Source organism: Bacillus rossius, chromosome 16 (genome assembly GCF_032445375.1).
Source record: "Bacillus rossius redtenbacheri isolate Brsri chromosome 16, Brsri_v3, whole genome shotgun sequence".
In the NCBI taxonomy this organism is placed as follows: Eukaryota; Metazoa; Arthropoda; class Insecta; order Phasmatodea; family Bacillidae; genus Bacillus; species Bacillus rossius.
In genome coordinates this window covers 12,343,552-12,360,762 of record NC_086343.1, presented here as the reverse complement: position 1 = coordinate 12,360,762, position 17,211 = coordinate 12,343,552, and the positions used below count along the sequence as shown (strand labels likewise).

The window sequence follows — 17,211 nt, the reverse complement described above, 5'->3', positions numbered from 1 at the left end:
ATGACTGCTGGTGGTTTGCAGTTAGTTCATTCCTTTCCTATGGATCCCTGGAAGTTTGTTGCGACAATAATTTCAATGAATGATTCAAACAATTTGGCTTGGATTCATCTCGCTAATGTATAAGCACCTTAAGGCTAGAAAAATTTACTGATAAGTTTAGCTCATTGAGAACAAAACCCTTATTACTACCCAAATCTCAATGTAACCTACACAAATCAATTACTACATGCCCAAAGCCACATCCCACTTCTTGATATGGTCAAAGATTCTGATTTCTAATTCCTAGACTTTACGAATTTCTACTATTATCTACCAAGTTTAATTGTGTCTGAAAATGACACAACATACATTTACATGAAAATTTTCTAGTATAAAGTAAAGTTAGTTCAGATTCATGCATGCATTATAATTTTTGAAGTTACAATCCAATGTATAGTAATAGTTAAGATTCTGTTCCCAAAAATGATGTAGTTTAGTAAAAAAAAAAAAAAAAAAACAGGATAAGCAAACAACAACGTACTCTACTTCAATTTTTATTCAAATTTTGAACCTACAGATTCAACACAATAAATGTAATCTACTGTTACAAACACAATCTCAACAATTTATACATTACATGCAATGTGCATACAAATATATTTGAAATAATCACATTTTTGAAAGAAGAAAAAGTGCAAATGATTAGCAAAACAAAATGCCGCTAAAGGAAACAAATTACTGAAGAGTCAATTTCTACTGTGCAACTACATATTTATCTGATATGTATTTTTTAAAAAATTAATTAAAATTACACTAATGAAATTTCAGCAAATCAAAATGTTGTGTGTTAGTTAATTTTTTCATAACATATGAAATACATTTCATGTTCTCCATACCTTTAGGCTACAGTGTTTGAAACAGATTAGAAAAACAGCCTGAGTTGATTTAAGTACATTGAAAATAGCAGGAACTGACGAAATGCAACAAACAACGCATACTGATGAAGTGACCAGAGGCAGGGAATGCAAAGAAACATGAGACACATTTCTTTCTTACTTGCTGGTAAGTTCTCCTTGAGAGCACAAGTACATTTTTCAATAACTAACAGACAATAGCTGAAAAAAAAAAAAAAAAAAAAAGCAGGAACCTAAATAAGTGTGTTGATATAACTAGACACACACCATTACATTGGCAAATAAAACTAAAAACTGACAAAAACATTTTCCATCATGTCAGTTAGCCAAGTTTAACATTACAATCATAAATATTCTCAAAGGAAAGACAAAAATTTTTTAATTTAAAAAAAATTCCTGACTGGCTGCAAATAAAGTGAAAACACAGATATTAAATACAAGGGAATAACGGCTTCACATTTGGAATTTAGTGCATTAAGTGCAAATTTTTGAAGATAAAAACATGAGATGGTTGACAGTTGAACACTTCCCATTCCACCACAAGTCCTTGTTGCAATGCGGAACCCGCAGATGTGAATTCGGAGTCCCAGTGGAACGCAAGAGTCCGTATGTTCAAACGGTAACAAGACATGGCTTACTGCCACCTCACCCTCATCCTAAAGACATGGCCTCCCCTAAACACTTTCATGGCGATATTCTTTCATCACCTGACCTAACTTTTCTGACACATTCCTTAGATGGCTGACTGAAAAAAATCATGTGACAAATCCCTTTGTTCATCAAGAAGGTAAATAATTACAGATCAAAGACACCCCCAAGTTTGCACTCCTACACAAATTACTAAACTTTCTATCTGTATTTTCTGGTGTGGTCCCATGGTCAATGCTGGGTAGCTAATGACCACCACCGTAAGTTTGCGTACAAAGTCGACCAATCGAGTAGCAATAGGAACAGTTAGGCACACCAATGCTAGATGTTTCCCCTTTTGAAGATACTTCTACTAATAACCACAACCAATTTTAACACCTGTTTTTCAGTTACGAATACAAGCATTTTTTCTGGGGGGAGTATTTGAAAATAAAAAAAATTAATAAATTTGAGTATTTAGACAATTCACATCAACAAGGGGTTTGGACAGTTACATACTCAACATGCTTTGGAGTTTCATGTGTTGTAACAGCTCATCTTATACTGCCTTCACAGAGATCTCAAATATTTAAGACTGCTGACTAAACCATGATGAAAAGTAGCTCAAGTGACCTATCTGGGTCCCCATAACTCTTACTTGAGCTCTTTTTCCTGATTGTAAAATCAATATTTATTTCAAAACATATTTTGAAGATCAGGCATATACGTATGTAGATATTTGATTCTTCTTTAAATTAACAAACAGTAAGTTGCTTGTATCTCTTGGCTAAACACTCAAATCAAACAAATAATCCTTGGCTCTCGTCCAAACGTAGATCAGTCATGTGTTAAGGGGGACGGCAGATACAATTTCTACATCCACCCATTGTCAATTATATTTTAAATATATATATAACTTTGTTGAGTTTTTACATAACTTTAAAACATTAAATGCAGCAAAATTACCTAATAAAACATAATTTAAATGTATGCATGAGCACCTCTTAATTTAAGCTTGAAGGGGAAGGAGACGCAGAACTCAATCTCCTCCCCTTTTGATCCACCTCTGTTCTTGTCACTCATCAAACCCTACCACCAGCAGAATTCACACCGACGAGGAATGGAAAAGAGAGAAGCATTTCCGAAACACCCAAAGATTCGCATGGATCCACGATACAGTCACACGTCTAATCTTTAAATATCCCGACTGTACAATCACCATCGGCACTACCTCAAAAACTGACATAAACTCTATGTTCATCTTTATAACTTAAGTTATAAATGTTAAAACCAATATTTCAGGAAGAAAATAAATAAAGGATTATAACTTAATGAGATGAGACAAATACTACATTAAGATAAAATAAATACCCTTTATAAAATATGCATCAAAAACAATTTAGTAGATGCAAACAAAATAATTTATACATGTTTTATTATAATACAGGGAATGATACGAGAGTGAAGTTAAAAATAAGTATACAGTTTGTAATTACAATATGTACACAGATTTCATAAATCACAGATAAGTTTATATACAGTTACAAATTACTAAAGCAGAAAAAAAAAATTTTCAATTCATTAATCAATAACATGCATTAGGTCAAACATATGACATTAATTTTTTTTTACACCATAAAGCTTAGAAAACATTATTTATGATGCAAAATTTAAACAAAAATTCACTGGACACTTAAAAAGTCAAAAATCATAAAATGTTAATTTCATTGATATTCAAAAAAGTTTGAGGCCAAAACAAAAAAAATTTACTTGTGCATCCTAACTAATTTTGCATTTAATCCACATGTCCATTCTTTATGATACAAATCACACTTCAGATGAAGTTAATTATTGTTTTACTAAATAAAATCACTTTTAGCTAAACAGGAGGCCCACAAGAGATGAAAGTCATCCCGGCTAGCACAAATAAATTAACAAACATCTATCACAAAGTTGTTTTAGAACATATGGAAAAACACAACCCGACATCAGTAACTTCACCCCGGTTCAGTCTAGCGCTTTCCGGCCACTGACTTGTTTCGAGCCGTGCTGGCTTGTGGTTGAGCCCGGCTGGCGCGTCGCTGGACGGAAAGTGAGGCAGAGCGACTTGCACCTCTGACTCTCGTCGTTCCCTGGCATTGTGGATGCAGCCAAGCAGCGCTGCTTCGACGATACGCGTGGCCCTCTTTCAGCGTCACCCCCTGTGCGTTCTGCAACGTATCGCCGTGGCTTCCGCAACTCTGTTTGATCTGGTGCGCAACATGTTTGTGTGTGAGGCAACACTCGAGCCTGAAGGAAACCACCTTAAATATTATTCCACTGCAGCTGCCTGGCCGGGCGGCTGGTGTTACCGCTTCGACGCGAGAGGAAGACTGAAGCCGGCTGGTTGCGTTGACTTAGCTTGCGCAGCTAGCAGGGCCGTCCAAAGAGAGGAAGGGGAGTGGGGCAGGGATGAAAAAAAAAAAAAAAAAAAAAACCCTGTGGCACAGACACCAGAAGCGCCTGCTTGAGTTTCGAAAATTTTTTAAAGGCACAAGTTCAACCAGAAAGTAGGAATAAATTGTAAGTCAGTAGCTAATAGAGTTCATTGGAACCCTACAAGTTTTCCAATACGCACAGGTAATATTTACAGTTATGGTCACTAATGTTTAAAATTTTAATTTTTTTTTAACTTCAAGGTTTTGAAAAATTGTAAATTAACTAATTAGCCCAAAAAAATTATTTGTCTCCCAGCCCCTTAGTTTCTCTCAACGGCCGTGTAACACGAGAATCTCATGCAATTTAGAAAAACTTAAAGCTGCAAATAGTCTCATCAGACAGGTCACATCATGCGACAAACGTATGCTGCTGTTGCAAGCTGTATACTCACAAAATGGTGCATATGCTACTCTTTTAAATGAAGGAGGATGGTGAGAAATCTTCTCTAGAACAAACTGCCTGGCTTAAGCATTTTTACCCTTGTATCCACACTTATAACTCACACCACCAGCAGGGTTGGTGTTCTATATCAATAGCACTTTACTTATCTTAAAAGTTGAATAAAATAAATTTCTGTATTTAAAAGATTTAATGTATGCTGTAAATGCCACAATTTCAAATGTTGAGGAAAATATGTTTATTCTAAAATGGTATGCTTTCCAGACACTACCATTCAAATGACAAATTTACATGCTACAAACAAATGCTCTACTTTTTTTTCTTCCTTAGACCAATTTAAAATTAACGGCAATTGAACAAGAAGTGAGTAAAATAAGGCAATAAATAACTTAATAACATAAACCGAATTGAAACATTGCGACAACACAGCCACAGTATTTGTTTATCACTGAAAATGCACACGTACTTATATACTCATCTTGACAAATAATCTCATGAGATTTTTCATAGACACCTCCAAAACACCAATATAAATTAATATATACTCATCACATAGGTGAATTTTCAAACACAGCACCAAATACCTGGTCATTATACCAATGCAGAGACAACCTGACATTTCGCAGGGACAAAGTGCAAGAATTGGGAGATTCATCAATCACACATTGTTATCACAATTCTCGCACAGATAATTAATCAAACACACATTAGAACTAAACACAAATTACAGAGTGATTATGTGTAATGATGAATTGGAAAACAACAGTGTTCAGAAAATTTGTGAATTTATGTAAACTTATTTTCTACTTTCCGCAAACCACTTCAGAACGTGCTTATTTTTTAAAATCAAGTGTGTATATAAGTATATTTTAAAGGAGTTGCATGATAAACTATTACATTAAAAGAGAATAAAGAGATGCGCGATTATTTCATAGTAACCATTCAAACTTTAATGAAATATCAGTTACTAGAGGAAACACAGGTAAAAAATATGTATACATAATTCTAAATTAATGACATATTTGGAAAAATTCTTACTTAAACAACATGAAACTCCCCATAAACTTTAAGAAATAGAGCTAGGAATTGTCAGGAGAAGGCATGCTGTGACGTAGTTGAAGTCACTTTCTTACCTCACCATTGCCAAACTGTTATGCCCAAAACATTGAGGAAATGGTGCTTGAAAACTGTAAGTTTGTATGAATAATTACTCCCGTCTTTAAACAGTCACGTCCATAAAATAGCCTTCAGCCATTTAAAACAGTTTCCAAAATGCAAGCCTACATGTACGACACAACCAAACATCTATCCAACATGACGTGTACACCATTATTTGAATATTTCAAACAAAATTTTACCTGTAGTATTTGTAGCTAACTTAACGTCACTAACCTTTCGCTTTAGTATTATTGATCTTATTTCCCAGAAGCCACTACACTTCACATTTACTTTTTCTTTCAATTATCTATTTGTTGTGTGTGATATACAAAACAAACATATCAAAGTCTCGCAATTATGTACATTTTAAATTCTTTTTTTTTATTTGTATTTAGTAAATCAATATATTTCATAGTTACCTATTATTAAATAATCTATTTTATATAATTACGTATTAAATAATTAAATTTTCCAGCCTCCATTAGTAAATTCGTGTTTCAATAAGCAACTAACGGGTAGTTAATAAACAAATGAAAACAAACTAAAAATACGAGTTTAAAAAGGAGCTGTAATTTTCCGTTTAGAAACCAAAATACATGTGCATTTGCATTGCATGTTTTTCTTAGAATGAGTTATTTTTGGTAATTTAGTAAATTTATAAAAATATTTTAAACAAAATTGCTACAGCTCTAGTAATATAATAATCATTATAATAATTATGAAATAGAAAACAAAATTATTAATGGCATGGGATCAAAGTAACAGTGTAGACGAGAAGGATATTGAGAGGTTGTAAAGACACTGACATAGATGATAGCTACTATAACATAGCTGAATGTTTGTACATGTGGTCACCGTGGGTATAGCTAGCAAAATGAACAATAAAAATGCTGATTACATACATTTCAAAATAAATATAAAACATTTTTGAATTCCTGAGTCTTTATATCTCAAAACCTCTAACTTCTAGCTGCTTGATCACAATTCCAAACTTAAAAACTTTTTAATTACCACTTGGCCCATTAAATAAAAGACAAAATCATGTTTACTGAATGTCATACTGTACCATGCTCTCTGAACCACACTACCAAACTAAAAAAGTTACCAAAACTTAACTTTTACAGTGATGATATTATATTGAAGTGCAACAGTTTGACTAGTATCTTCATAATACGATGATTTCTTTACAAAATGACAGCCTTTAAAAAGCCAATTAAATATTTTTGAGCTTTTTTTTTTTTCCATGAGCCATGTTAATTATTTTACTTCGAAATATTTTTTTTCTTTTGTTTTCTAATTCATCTGAAGTGTTTGGTACATGTCAAAAGAATGAGAACGTGAACCAAATACTGCATAGGTAGTAACAATTTATTTGTTTTTAGCTCGCATTCCATACGCGGCAGATAAAGCCATGGCCGTCATGCGTGAACGAATGCCGTCTGAAGTTCCAGTCCCTTCTGCGAAGATGGTTCGTAACTCGACATCGATAAGCGGTGCACAGTTGTACCCCGCGGCAGTCCTCGGGAAAGGACTCCCCTGTCCGAGACGCCAGGAGGCAGGGGCAGGGGGGCTCTCGGCGGCTCCGGGGAGCCGCTCCGCTGCCGGCGAGAGAAGCTCAAGCGGGCGGGCGCGGACGGTCGATCGATCGACCTCACGCATCCAGGGGCAGCCTCTCCACTTCCCCCATCTCCGTCATCATCTCGTCCTCCATGGTGTAGCTCAGGATGAACTTCAACGAGACCGGGTCCTGCCGCACAATGCGTTCCTTCACAGCAATGGGCCCATCAGCTCATTTTCGTTGGTTACCGATTAGGCCTGTGCAAATACCGTATTTAATCGCATAATGTCCGCCATCGCATAATGCCCGCACATTTCTTTCAAAATAATTGAAATGGAATTTTTAAAAATCCTCATAAAGTCCGCACCAGACAAAGCAACCTTGGCCACCCCTGAAAGGCACAGTAACGGGATGGAAATTTACCGACGCTGTCAACAATGCTTTGACCTTGAGTTGTTCATTTCTCCGGAGCGGTCGCTGAGAGGGTTTGTAGCGTGGTGAAACCGTCCGGACTCAGAAACTCGCACTCCACTGCGCAGCTGCCTGCGACGTCACGCGAGTTGCAAGGGGATGGGCTATATATAGCACAAGCCAGTACACGTCAACTCACACTACGTCACAAAGTAAGGGAGGTAGCGGAGAAGTGGTGGGGGTACATGTGCACGGTTTTTTTTATACACAGTGGGCAAGGGACAGGGAGGGAGGCTCGCCAGCGCCGGCTAATGCAGACATTAGACATCTGCCCCGTGCCGTCAGTGGCCATCTCAATGAAAGATTAAAAAAATATCTTTTCACGCAAAGCGTTTATTTTTTGTAGGCTGGCTGCGGCTTCTGAACGTAATTGCGCACACGCGAGTGAGAGAAGAAAAAAAAAAGAGTGGCGTCTTCCACTAATCGCCGGCACCCAATTATCTCGACACCTGTCACATTTCTCACGTCCGCTGCGGAGGGTTGCCAGTCACCAGCGCTCTGATAGTAAACTAATTATGAGAGAACAATTTTTTTACTCTACACAAAACGTAAAATTTTGAGGAAAACATTTTTTTTTTTGGACTTCACATCATAATGTCCACACCCCATTTTTTTTTTGTCAAAAATGTAGCCAATTTACTGCGGACATTATGCGAGTAAATACGGTACTACTTTCTTGAAAGTTGAAACCAAGCAAATATCCAATTGATTTTTTAAAATATTTGTGAAGTCAAAACAAATCGCGAATACTGTTCTCGGCAATGCTGTATTATACTTATCTTATAAAATACAGCACTCATGTAAAAAAAATTGTTTAATAATTGTAATGTTTGAACTGATTACGTGATTAAACAATTGGGCCCTATGTATAACATTATTCAATAAAAATTTAAAAAATAACCATAAACAATATTAATATTGAGCATTCATAATAGAAAACAGAGTGCCACCTTTTAACTTTTTTGAGCAAACAACTTTGTTCAAACACATATACAGCACAAATAAAATTCAAAATATTTTCATGAGCAGATCTTAGGCTTCCAAATGTTTTAAATCTTTGCAACAAATGCGAAGATTCACATCAGACCCGAAGCTTTGCATCTCAACTGAAGATTCAATTAAAACAAAAAAAAAAAAAACAAATTCCCTGGCAAAGTCAAATCTAAAATTTAAAACAGCTGAGATTAAATTCCTTAGTCGAGGCTTTGCACAGGCCTACTATAAATTCATCATTTCCCTCCTGTAACACTAAGGATAGACCAATATTGATACAGTAGTACCATGTTATAACATTTTTCAAAGAGGCAAAAGAAAAAAAAAAGTAAGCAGGAAAATGATGTATGCAGAAAATTTCAATTCAGCACTTGTCAGTGCTTTTATCAATGGACTCATCACGCTATGTAAATACATAAAATGTTAAAACCACTGATCGGTACATTTGATGCTGGATTTTGCTTAACCAAGCCACCAATTTTTCTTCAAATTCATCGTGCTTCTAGCATCTATTTTATTTTTCTTTAAAGACACATGCCACATTTATGTAAAATTATCTCTTGATTCAGGTCAATGTTTAGTGTGGAAATGCCCAAGTCCAATTCCTTTGCCACTTGAACTTTTTTTTTTAAATTCCTCCTTACGAATTAAATTAATTCAACTTTATCACCAACAGTGAAAAACATTTTTTTTTTTGCCATCATGGAATAGTTGGCGAACAGAAAACACACCAGAATAGCCACAAAAAGGAAGGGATTTATTTTTTTTCCGAGATGACGGTGCCAACAGACACGTAACTGCGGAAGTTGCGTACCTTCGATACAAGGGACACAGACCGGCACCAGTTGCTCGCACCTCGCACCTCACACCTCACACCTACCTTGCTGGGATTGGCTATGAGCATCACCTGCGTGATGGCCGCTGGCGGGAGGAACGGGTTGAACGCCGGCAGGTCGGAGCCAGACGGCGGCTGCAGGCGCAGCTTACAGCTCTGTGTCACGACACCACAAAACTCGGTTCAGTTGATCAGCTGATCAATAAAAAAAAAATACGAAACCCAAGATCAAAATTGTTCAGTGCGTATAGTGTCTCTCATGCTTAAATTCCAGTACACAGTAAAAATGGTACCCACTGTTGCTAATTGATACTTTCCAACATGTTCACATCAAAAATTTTATCTTATATACTATCCATAATTATAAGTTTTAGTTAGTTTAAAAAAAAAAAAGCACTACGTGATAATATTATGCTTCAAGAAAGTCAAAACTTGAAAATTTAATAATAAAAAGTTATTAAGGCATAAATCTGTTGAAACCAGGACAGCATCTTTTAGTATATGATTTTTTTTTTTTTAAATTCAAACCAAGCTTTGAACACCAAATCATAAAAGACAAACAGCACTCACTAACCTTTGGAACTACAGCCTGGAACAAGTAGTTTGAAAGACGAGAAGCATTCTTGCTGAGGGTTGTAACAACTATCACGGAAACATCAGGCCTTGGCCTCTCTTTGCCAAAATGCAGAATCACAGAGATGCCATTTTTTTCTTCCAGCACAGTGAGTGGCTGAACTTCACCTGCAAATAAACATTACGAAAACATTGATTTCAATTGATACACTGCTCTAAGCATTGGAAGATTAAAGATTTGGAGCTTGTAATGATGTCATCATCAAGCCCCTGAAAGGCTCTCAGCTAGGATGATTTGTTCTTGATGTGCAAGCCACCTATAAGAATTAGTGCTCATGTTTCACAGTAAGTCATAACTTAAATTTAAATACAAAGTTGCTACTGCAGCGAGGAAGGTAGCAAGATTAACAGACCAAATAATATATCTATGGATTAGTCGACAGACAGCAATAATATATTAAGTACCTACTGTAGTTATCCGAAAATGTGACTGAATATAGACTTTGCGGAGTTGATAACGCAATTCAAATCCATAACACTTGAAAATTATTTTAATAGGTCTACAAACAGCATGCAGGGCTGCTAGTACAAACTGATTGTAATTTATACTCTGAGAAGTCAACATATCTGCAAATCTCTTGCACATCTGAGAAGGATCCTGCCACAACTCCATTAGTACGGGTTCTCTCTCAGTAGCCCCCCCCCCCCCCCCACCACCACCCCCCCAACCCAATTCAGCGGAAATTACAATGTGTCATCATTAGAGACAGGTGTTTTTCGCGATGCGCGAAATCGCGAAATATTAACGAAATTAATATACATAAACTTAAAAATGCAAAATTATCAATTATTTAGAGAAATCACGAAAAAAATTACGAAAAAACACACTGAAAATAGCTAGACGTCCGTATTTTGAAGACTCGATAACAGCAGTCGATTATAATTGATTGTTAACGACTTTTGATAGTCTAGGAAGTCGTATTTGTGTCGCACTATCGCCTCGCCAGAGTCGCCACTCGCCACAGTTTGTTAAAATGGCGTGGATGTAATCAAACGGTTTTTCTCTGTTTCTTTCGTAAATCGTTGATTTTAAAATGGTTGTGACAGTATTTGACAGGGCGGCGGAGTTTGCGAGCAAAGGATTCTGTCTTTGACAAAGTGCAAGAAATTCTCGTGTGCAAGTACTGCAACGCTAGAATAGAGTGGCAACGGAAAGACACGTGCTTGAAACACATAAAAAACAGTGCCTCGCATAACAAAAACAAGGAAAGTCAACAATCCGGTTCAAAAAGGCAAGTTTTGCTGGAATCAGCCTTATTGACGGCAAAAAAAGCAAAATTTGACAAGAATGAGTTCATTATGTCAACAACTCGAGATTTTTTCGAAGCGAACATACCGATTGAAAAACTGGATGACCCGAAACTTCGTCAATGGATGCACAAGTACATTTCCGGTAGGTACTAAAGCGTACAATATTTTAACAGTTTTGTGCATTCTTAAGCAGATAAACAGAACGTTACGATAATAAATTTTGTTAGGCCTACCTACTCTTGAAATATTCATATAGCTGCGAGTCGTGTTTTTTTACAGCACTTATCGGAAAAAGTTGATATAACCTAGCCACAGGTAAAAATAGATGTAACTTATTTGTTTTTAGGTTAGGACTTGTGCTTTTTTTTTTGTCAGTAAATTTTTTAAAACAGTTTCCAGTACTGTGCTTTGTAACATGTTTAGGCCTAGTAAATACAATATGCATTTTTTAAAACCTGAACAATGCAGACAAACTGTGTAGTTCTACTCTTAAAAGACATATTAAACACATTCACGTAGAACTTATATTTATAAACCTCATATTGCAGTTTTAAAATCAACGAAATTTTTGACGAAACTACTGATAAAATAGCGAAAAATATACCGAAATCATCTCGTAAAAAGTAACGAAATTGTGCAAATTTTTTCACCGAAAAAACCTGTCTCTAGTCATCATGTGTCATCTGTCAACCGAGTATTTCATGGGAAGTAAAATAAAAAACAGCTGTCAAAACACGCATAACGCATAAGTAACGCAGTATCGAGGCAGAGCGTGTAGTTTTTGATCTAAGCTCGTACAGCCCCTCTGCGGACATTTTAAAGGCAGTCAAGAGAAAAACAAGCAACGGTCAAAACAGGCACAAGTAACACAGTTTAGAAGCAAACCGAGTATGTAGTTTTTTAACTAAGCTGTCCCAGCCCTCTGCCTAGTACATATGTGCCGATATGGTGATGGTTATTTGTGTTGGGGGAGAAGAGGTACAAATTAAGAGCACAATAGGAAACTTAACATTTGTTTATTTGAAGAAAGAAAAAAAAACGAAAAAACAGCTTTATGATTTCCAAAACATCAAAATTCACGTTATTTTTCGAGTTTATCGCGATCTTAATTTTTATGCACTATGAGAAGTATGCGCCAGTTCAGAGCCTTGCGCTTAAGAGAGGATACAGCGCTTGAAACACCAGCCTCACACTTATCATCCCGCTTCACCTGCGACTAGGTGGGCCATTTTAAGAAGGAATTTAGGTTGCACAGGTTCCCCTTGTAAAACAACATTTAAAAAGAATTTATCATCAAGTGTTGTAAACTCTCTGCATGGATCGAGGTGGCGATGAGGAAAGATACTGGACTCTGATTTAAGATAGAATACCAGTACAGCCATTCAACCTGATTTCAGTTTTCCACCAGGTTTCCCAGAGACCACTTGATAAATGTTGAAATGATTCCTTATACTTGGCTACGGTACTTGTCAAAAATTACTTCGGCTGAATCGTTGATGTTTACCATTTCTAATGACCACAAAGACAACAAGACTTAAAATAAAAAGAAATGGGCAGACAAGAAAACGTGAGCAGAGTCCAGTGAGTAACTGAAGATCCACTTGGAAGTCAAATTTGTCGTACTTGACAAGACAAAACTCAAATGTCTTTTTCTTTGAGAACTTGATACATATTTGACAAGTAAAATGAGCAAACAATCATGTAATATTAGTTTGCAAACACTTTGGCATTATTTCATATTCACATTCCCACGGTTTTCTTAAAGTGCAGTCTATTTGACATAATTACACTGCCTGAGAAATGTAAAAATATAATCCGCTATTTAAGTTTCAAAAAACTGAAAAAGACACCATTTGGTAATAGCTTGCTGTATGTCACAGCTAAGATAAAAAAAAGAAGAAAATTTTTTTTGTGTGTACATTTTTCTACTACAACAGCAATCAATAGCATTCTTGTTTGGTATACACAAAAGTGATACAGCATGTACCTTCATAACTTTGACTATCTAGCCAAATAGGCGGACAACATTATTTTTGTCTGCAATTTAGGTTATTAGGAAAAAAAAATACCAGGTTACTTTTCTGTTTGTTTACAATTTCTGTAAGGTTATAGTTTACGTACAGGATTTTGGTACAACCATTTAATAACGTTAAAAAAAAAAGTTGAAGAAGATACTGTTTTCAGCAGAAAAAAATTATAAACAAAAATCCTGAAAAATGTATTCTGGTACTATCTATGATGCTTAATTATGCTACAAAGTAAATTAAAATCAGACTGGTTTCTGAAGAAACTTGAGAGAATGGCTATGATGTCTAGGGAGTTAATTCTGAAAGCCAGCCCTTTTTTTTAGTTAAATATTAATTTTTGTTTTACTTCCTGACATGTTTTTTTGAGCTATTCTACAAGAGGGTGTTGCGATACTTTTGAGTAGTTCACAGTTTAACGAGCTGGCAGATGAGATTAAAAATAGCATTAAATTGAAAGAACAGTCGAGTTACGTTGGGATAGCTGCATTAAAAATACTCTGAAGTTGAGTTAGGAACTATGAAGTTATATGGTATGTTAATGTTGATAAATACAGTCAAACCTCTCTGAAACGACCCCTCACGGTTCCCAGGAATAGGGTCTTAATAGAGGGGGGGTCGTAATAGATGTTTTCCGAAATTTTCACGCTACTCGCTAAGAAACCAGCCGTACAATGGCAGGATGCTGTCACTCACAATGCTAGACGGCTTTGCTTTAAACCCACTTCAACCTTCATGACAAGTCCGTCGCCCTACAGGCCACCTCTAAAGAAAATATGTCAAAAGACAGTTTATTTTTACTAATTAGTTTACATGTATGTTTTATGCTTGCCGTAGTTAAATCCACTAGAACCCTGAATTTAACGAAGCAGTGATTTTACGAATACATTCTCGGGAACCGTCAAAAAAACTGACATTTTGACCAAAATGTGAAAATCAGAGAAAAAAAATAAAATCAAAACAAAATGAAAAATTATTAAAATCTGTTAATTTTAACGCACAGCGTATTTTTGTGTCGGCTTGAATAACAAAAAAATAATGGTACATTTCCTTTAAAAATATGGCAGCGGTAGGTTCTGCAACGCGAGTGGGCGCACACGAAGCTCGCCCGGCTGGCTGGCGGCAGCGGCTTCATGACGCATAAGCTCACCCCTCCCTCCCCTCTCGTTTACATTCTTCAAGGCTAGCTCATCCCTCCCAGACACACAAACCATCTAGTGTCCTCCCTTATAACACCCCAACTTCGCTCCCCTTTGAAAAACCTTCAGTGAGAAAATGCTCTTTTCACCCTCTCTTCTCCCGTAAAATTGGGCTATTATGAATGGGGTACTAAAGCGGTGAGGGAGGGGTAAGATCGTTGTAAATATTTTCGGACCCCTCCCTCCCCAACCAAACACGCCCAAAAAAAAGTATGTCAAAATATGTCACTTTTCACACCAAGTTCGAGTTCAGTCATCTCTGGCAAGGAATTTACAAGCTTTCAAACATAAATATAAATGTATTTTAATAGCAAGGGTCCTATGGAAAGGAATATACCGAATAAAATCAAGCTGCTGTCACCAAACAAAGCATAAAACGGCCCAATGCGTGGTCGCTTCGTTATTGCTCGCGCGAGAGGTGAGACGTGGAATGTTAGAAGAAAGATAAATGCGGGGGAGACAGACGGCAGCCAGTGTGTTTCCTGCGTGGGGAATAAGTGGCGTAGCCTTTTTTTTATGCTGAGTGAAGCGACCTTTTTCTGTCAACCCACGGGAAAAGATAATTGCTTGAGCTGTCAACATAAACTTCGCTGCGGCAGTTGAAACAAGTCGAGGCGGGCGTGCATCGCTGTGTATATCTACTCGAAAAACATAACATCTCAATTCATAACAAGATTCCTTATAACCTACACGTATTGCCGGATGTTTTCAGCCTGATCATGCAAGTTCTTTAGCCACGTTTTGAATGAAAACAACTGGCCGGCCAGTGTTGTGCCCTGTTTTGCGGACACATAAAGAAAGCTTTTATCAATTTGCTGACAGTTTTAATACATTTTTACTCTCCTCGTTAAAATGAAGCAGATAACGTGATTGTTAACAAGTTCAAGCAGCATCCGAGATCAGCCGCAGCGCACGGTACGGGTAGAGGGTGAGCAAGGGCGAGCGAGCGGCCGACTACATGTTCACACGCTGCGGCCGGAGGGTTTTTCCTGCATTTAAGGGACGTGGAATGGGGGTTGTTAAGCGCTGACAGCGGTCGACAGGAAGTGGTATCTATTTTTAGATATGCGCTGCCTATGTCAGTACAGTACTCGGCAAGAGAAACGCAGTAACACGCTACTCGCCACAAGAAACTTATTTTCTGTCCGATTTTCTTCCGATTTTCGGCCATTTTTTCACGGTTCCTCGAAATCGGGTTGTAATAGAGAGGTGGTCGCAATAAATGGGGTCGCAACAAAAAGGTTTTACTGTATATGTGGACTGTATCGAGAAGTTTTTAACCGAGGATTGCAACATAAATTACACGATAGCATCAGCCCGCACCATTGCGACCTACCGCCATCATGCCGATCGAAACGAAGACTGTCTTTTGTTTCTCACTGCAGGGATGCCACTCTCACGGTTCATGGACGCCAACACTCGCAGTGTTCCAACATGGTGCCAACTGTAGAAAGTTGGGGCGCGGGTGATTTAAACTGTGTCTATCACTTGGCCCGGTACAAGAGCCACAAAGTTAACTCACAACACAGTTCTATATACAAGAGTTCACACTAAGTACCAAACATGGTAGCTATTTTAACCCAACCAACTGTCCTCACTAAAAAATGACACTCGGCCATTTGTAAAGATATAAATGGTTGGATTGAAAGAGGTTTGTACCGACCATGCGCGTCCTCACCTGACCTGATGGACTCGAGGGGAGAGATTAGTCGAGTTAGGTTGGGATAGCTGCATTGCAAATACTCCAAAGTTTGAGTTAGGAACTATGAAGTTATGTGGTAGCTATTTTAACCCGATCACTGTCCTCACTAAAAAATGACACTCGGCCATTTGTAAAGATATAAATGGTTGGATTGAAAGAGGTTTGTACCGACCATGCGCGTCCTCACCTGGCCTGATGGACTCGAGGGGAGAGATTAGTCGAGTTAGGTTGGGATAGCTGCATTGCAAATACTCCAAAGTTTGAGTTAGGAACTATGAAGTTATGTGGTAGCTATTTTAACCCAACCAACTGTCCTCACTAAAAAATGACACTCGGCCATTTGTAAAGATATAAATGGTTGGATTGAAAGAGGTTTGTACCGACCATGCGCGTCCTCACCTGGCCTGATGGACTCGAGGGGAGAGATTAGTCGAGTTAGGTTGGGATAGCTGCATTGCAAATACTCCAAAGTTTGAGTTAGGAACTATGAAGTTATGTGGTAGCTATTTTAACCCAACCAACTGTCCTCACTAAAAAATGACACTCGGCCATTTGTAAAGATATAAATGGTTGGATTGAAAGAGGTTTGTACCGACCATGCGCGTCCTCACCTGGCCTGATGGACTCGAGGGGAGAGATTAGTCGAGTTAGGTTGGGATAGCTGCATTGCAAATACTCCAAAGTTTGAGTTAGGAACTATGAAGTTATGTGGTAGCTATTTTAACCCAACCAACTGTCCTCACTAAAAAATGACACTCGGCCATTTGTAAAGATATAAATGGTTGGATTGAAAGAGGTTTGTACCGACCATGCGCGTCCTCACCTGGCCTGATGGACTCGAGGGGAGAGATTAGTCGAGTTAGGTTGGGATAGCTGCATTGCAAATACTCCAAAGTTTGAGTTAGGAACTATGAAGTTATGTGGTAGCTATTTTAACCCAACCAACTGTCCTCACTAAAAAATGACACTCAGCCATTTGTAAAGATATAA

At 37.4% G+C, this 17,211-nt stretch overlaps 1 protein-coding gene across 4 annotated transcripts in view; it reads right to left on the bottom strand.

Moving 5' to 3' along the window:
* Positions 1 to 517: 517 nt before the first annotated feature.
* Positions 518 to 17,211, bottom strand: part of LOC134539873 (ADP-ribosylation factor-binding protein GGA2) — a 31,710-nt gene continuing 15,016 nt past the window's right edge. For 3 of the 4 annotated variants that reach the window (XM_063382219.1, XM_063382220.1, XM_063382218.1), the window contains exons 10-12: positions 9,987 to 10,153; positions 9,392 to 9,568; positions 518 to 7,302 (exon numbers count right to left, since the gene is read on the bottom strand). In XM_063382219.1, the coding sequence (XP_063238289.1) occupies positions 7,207 to 7,302; positions 9,392 to 9,568; positions 9,987 to 10,153 (440 nt within the window). In that variant the 3' untranslated portion in view covers positions 518 to 7,206. The remainder of the gene's footprint in view (positions 7,303 to 9,391; positions 9,569 to 9,986; positions 10,154 to 17,211) is intronic. The other variant, XM_063382221.1, reaches the window with a different exon arrangement.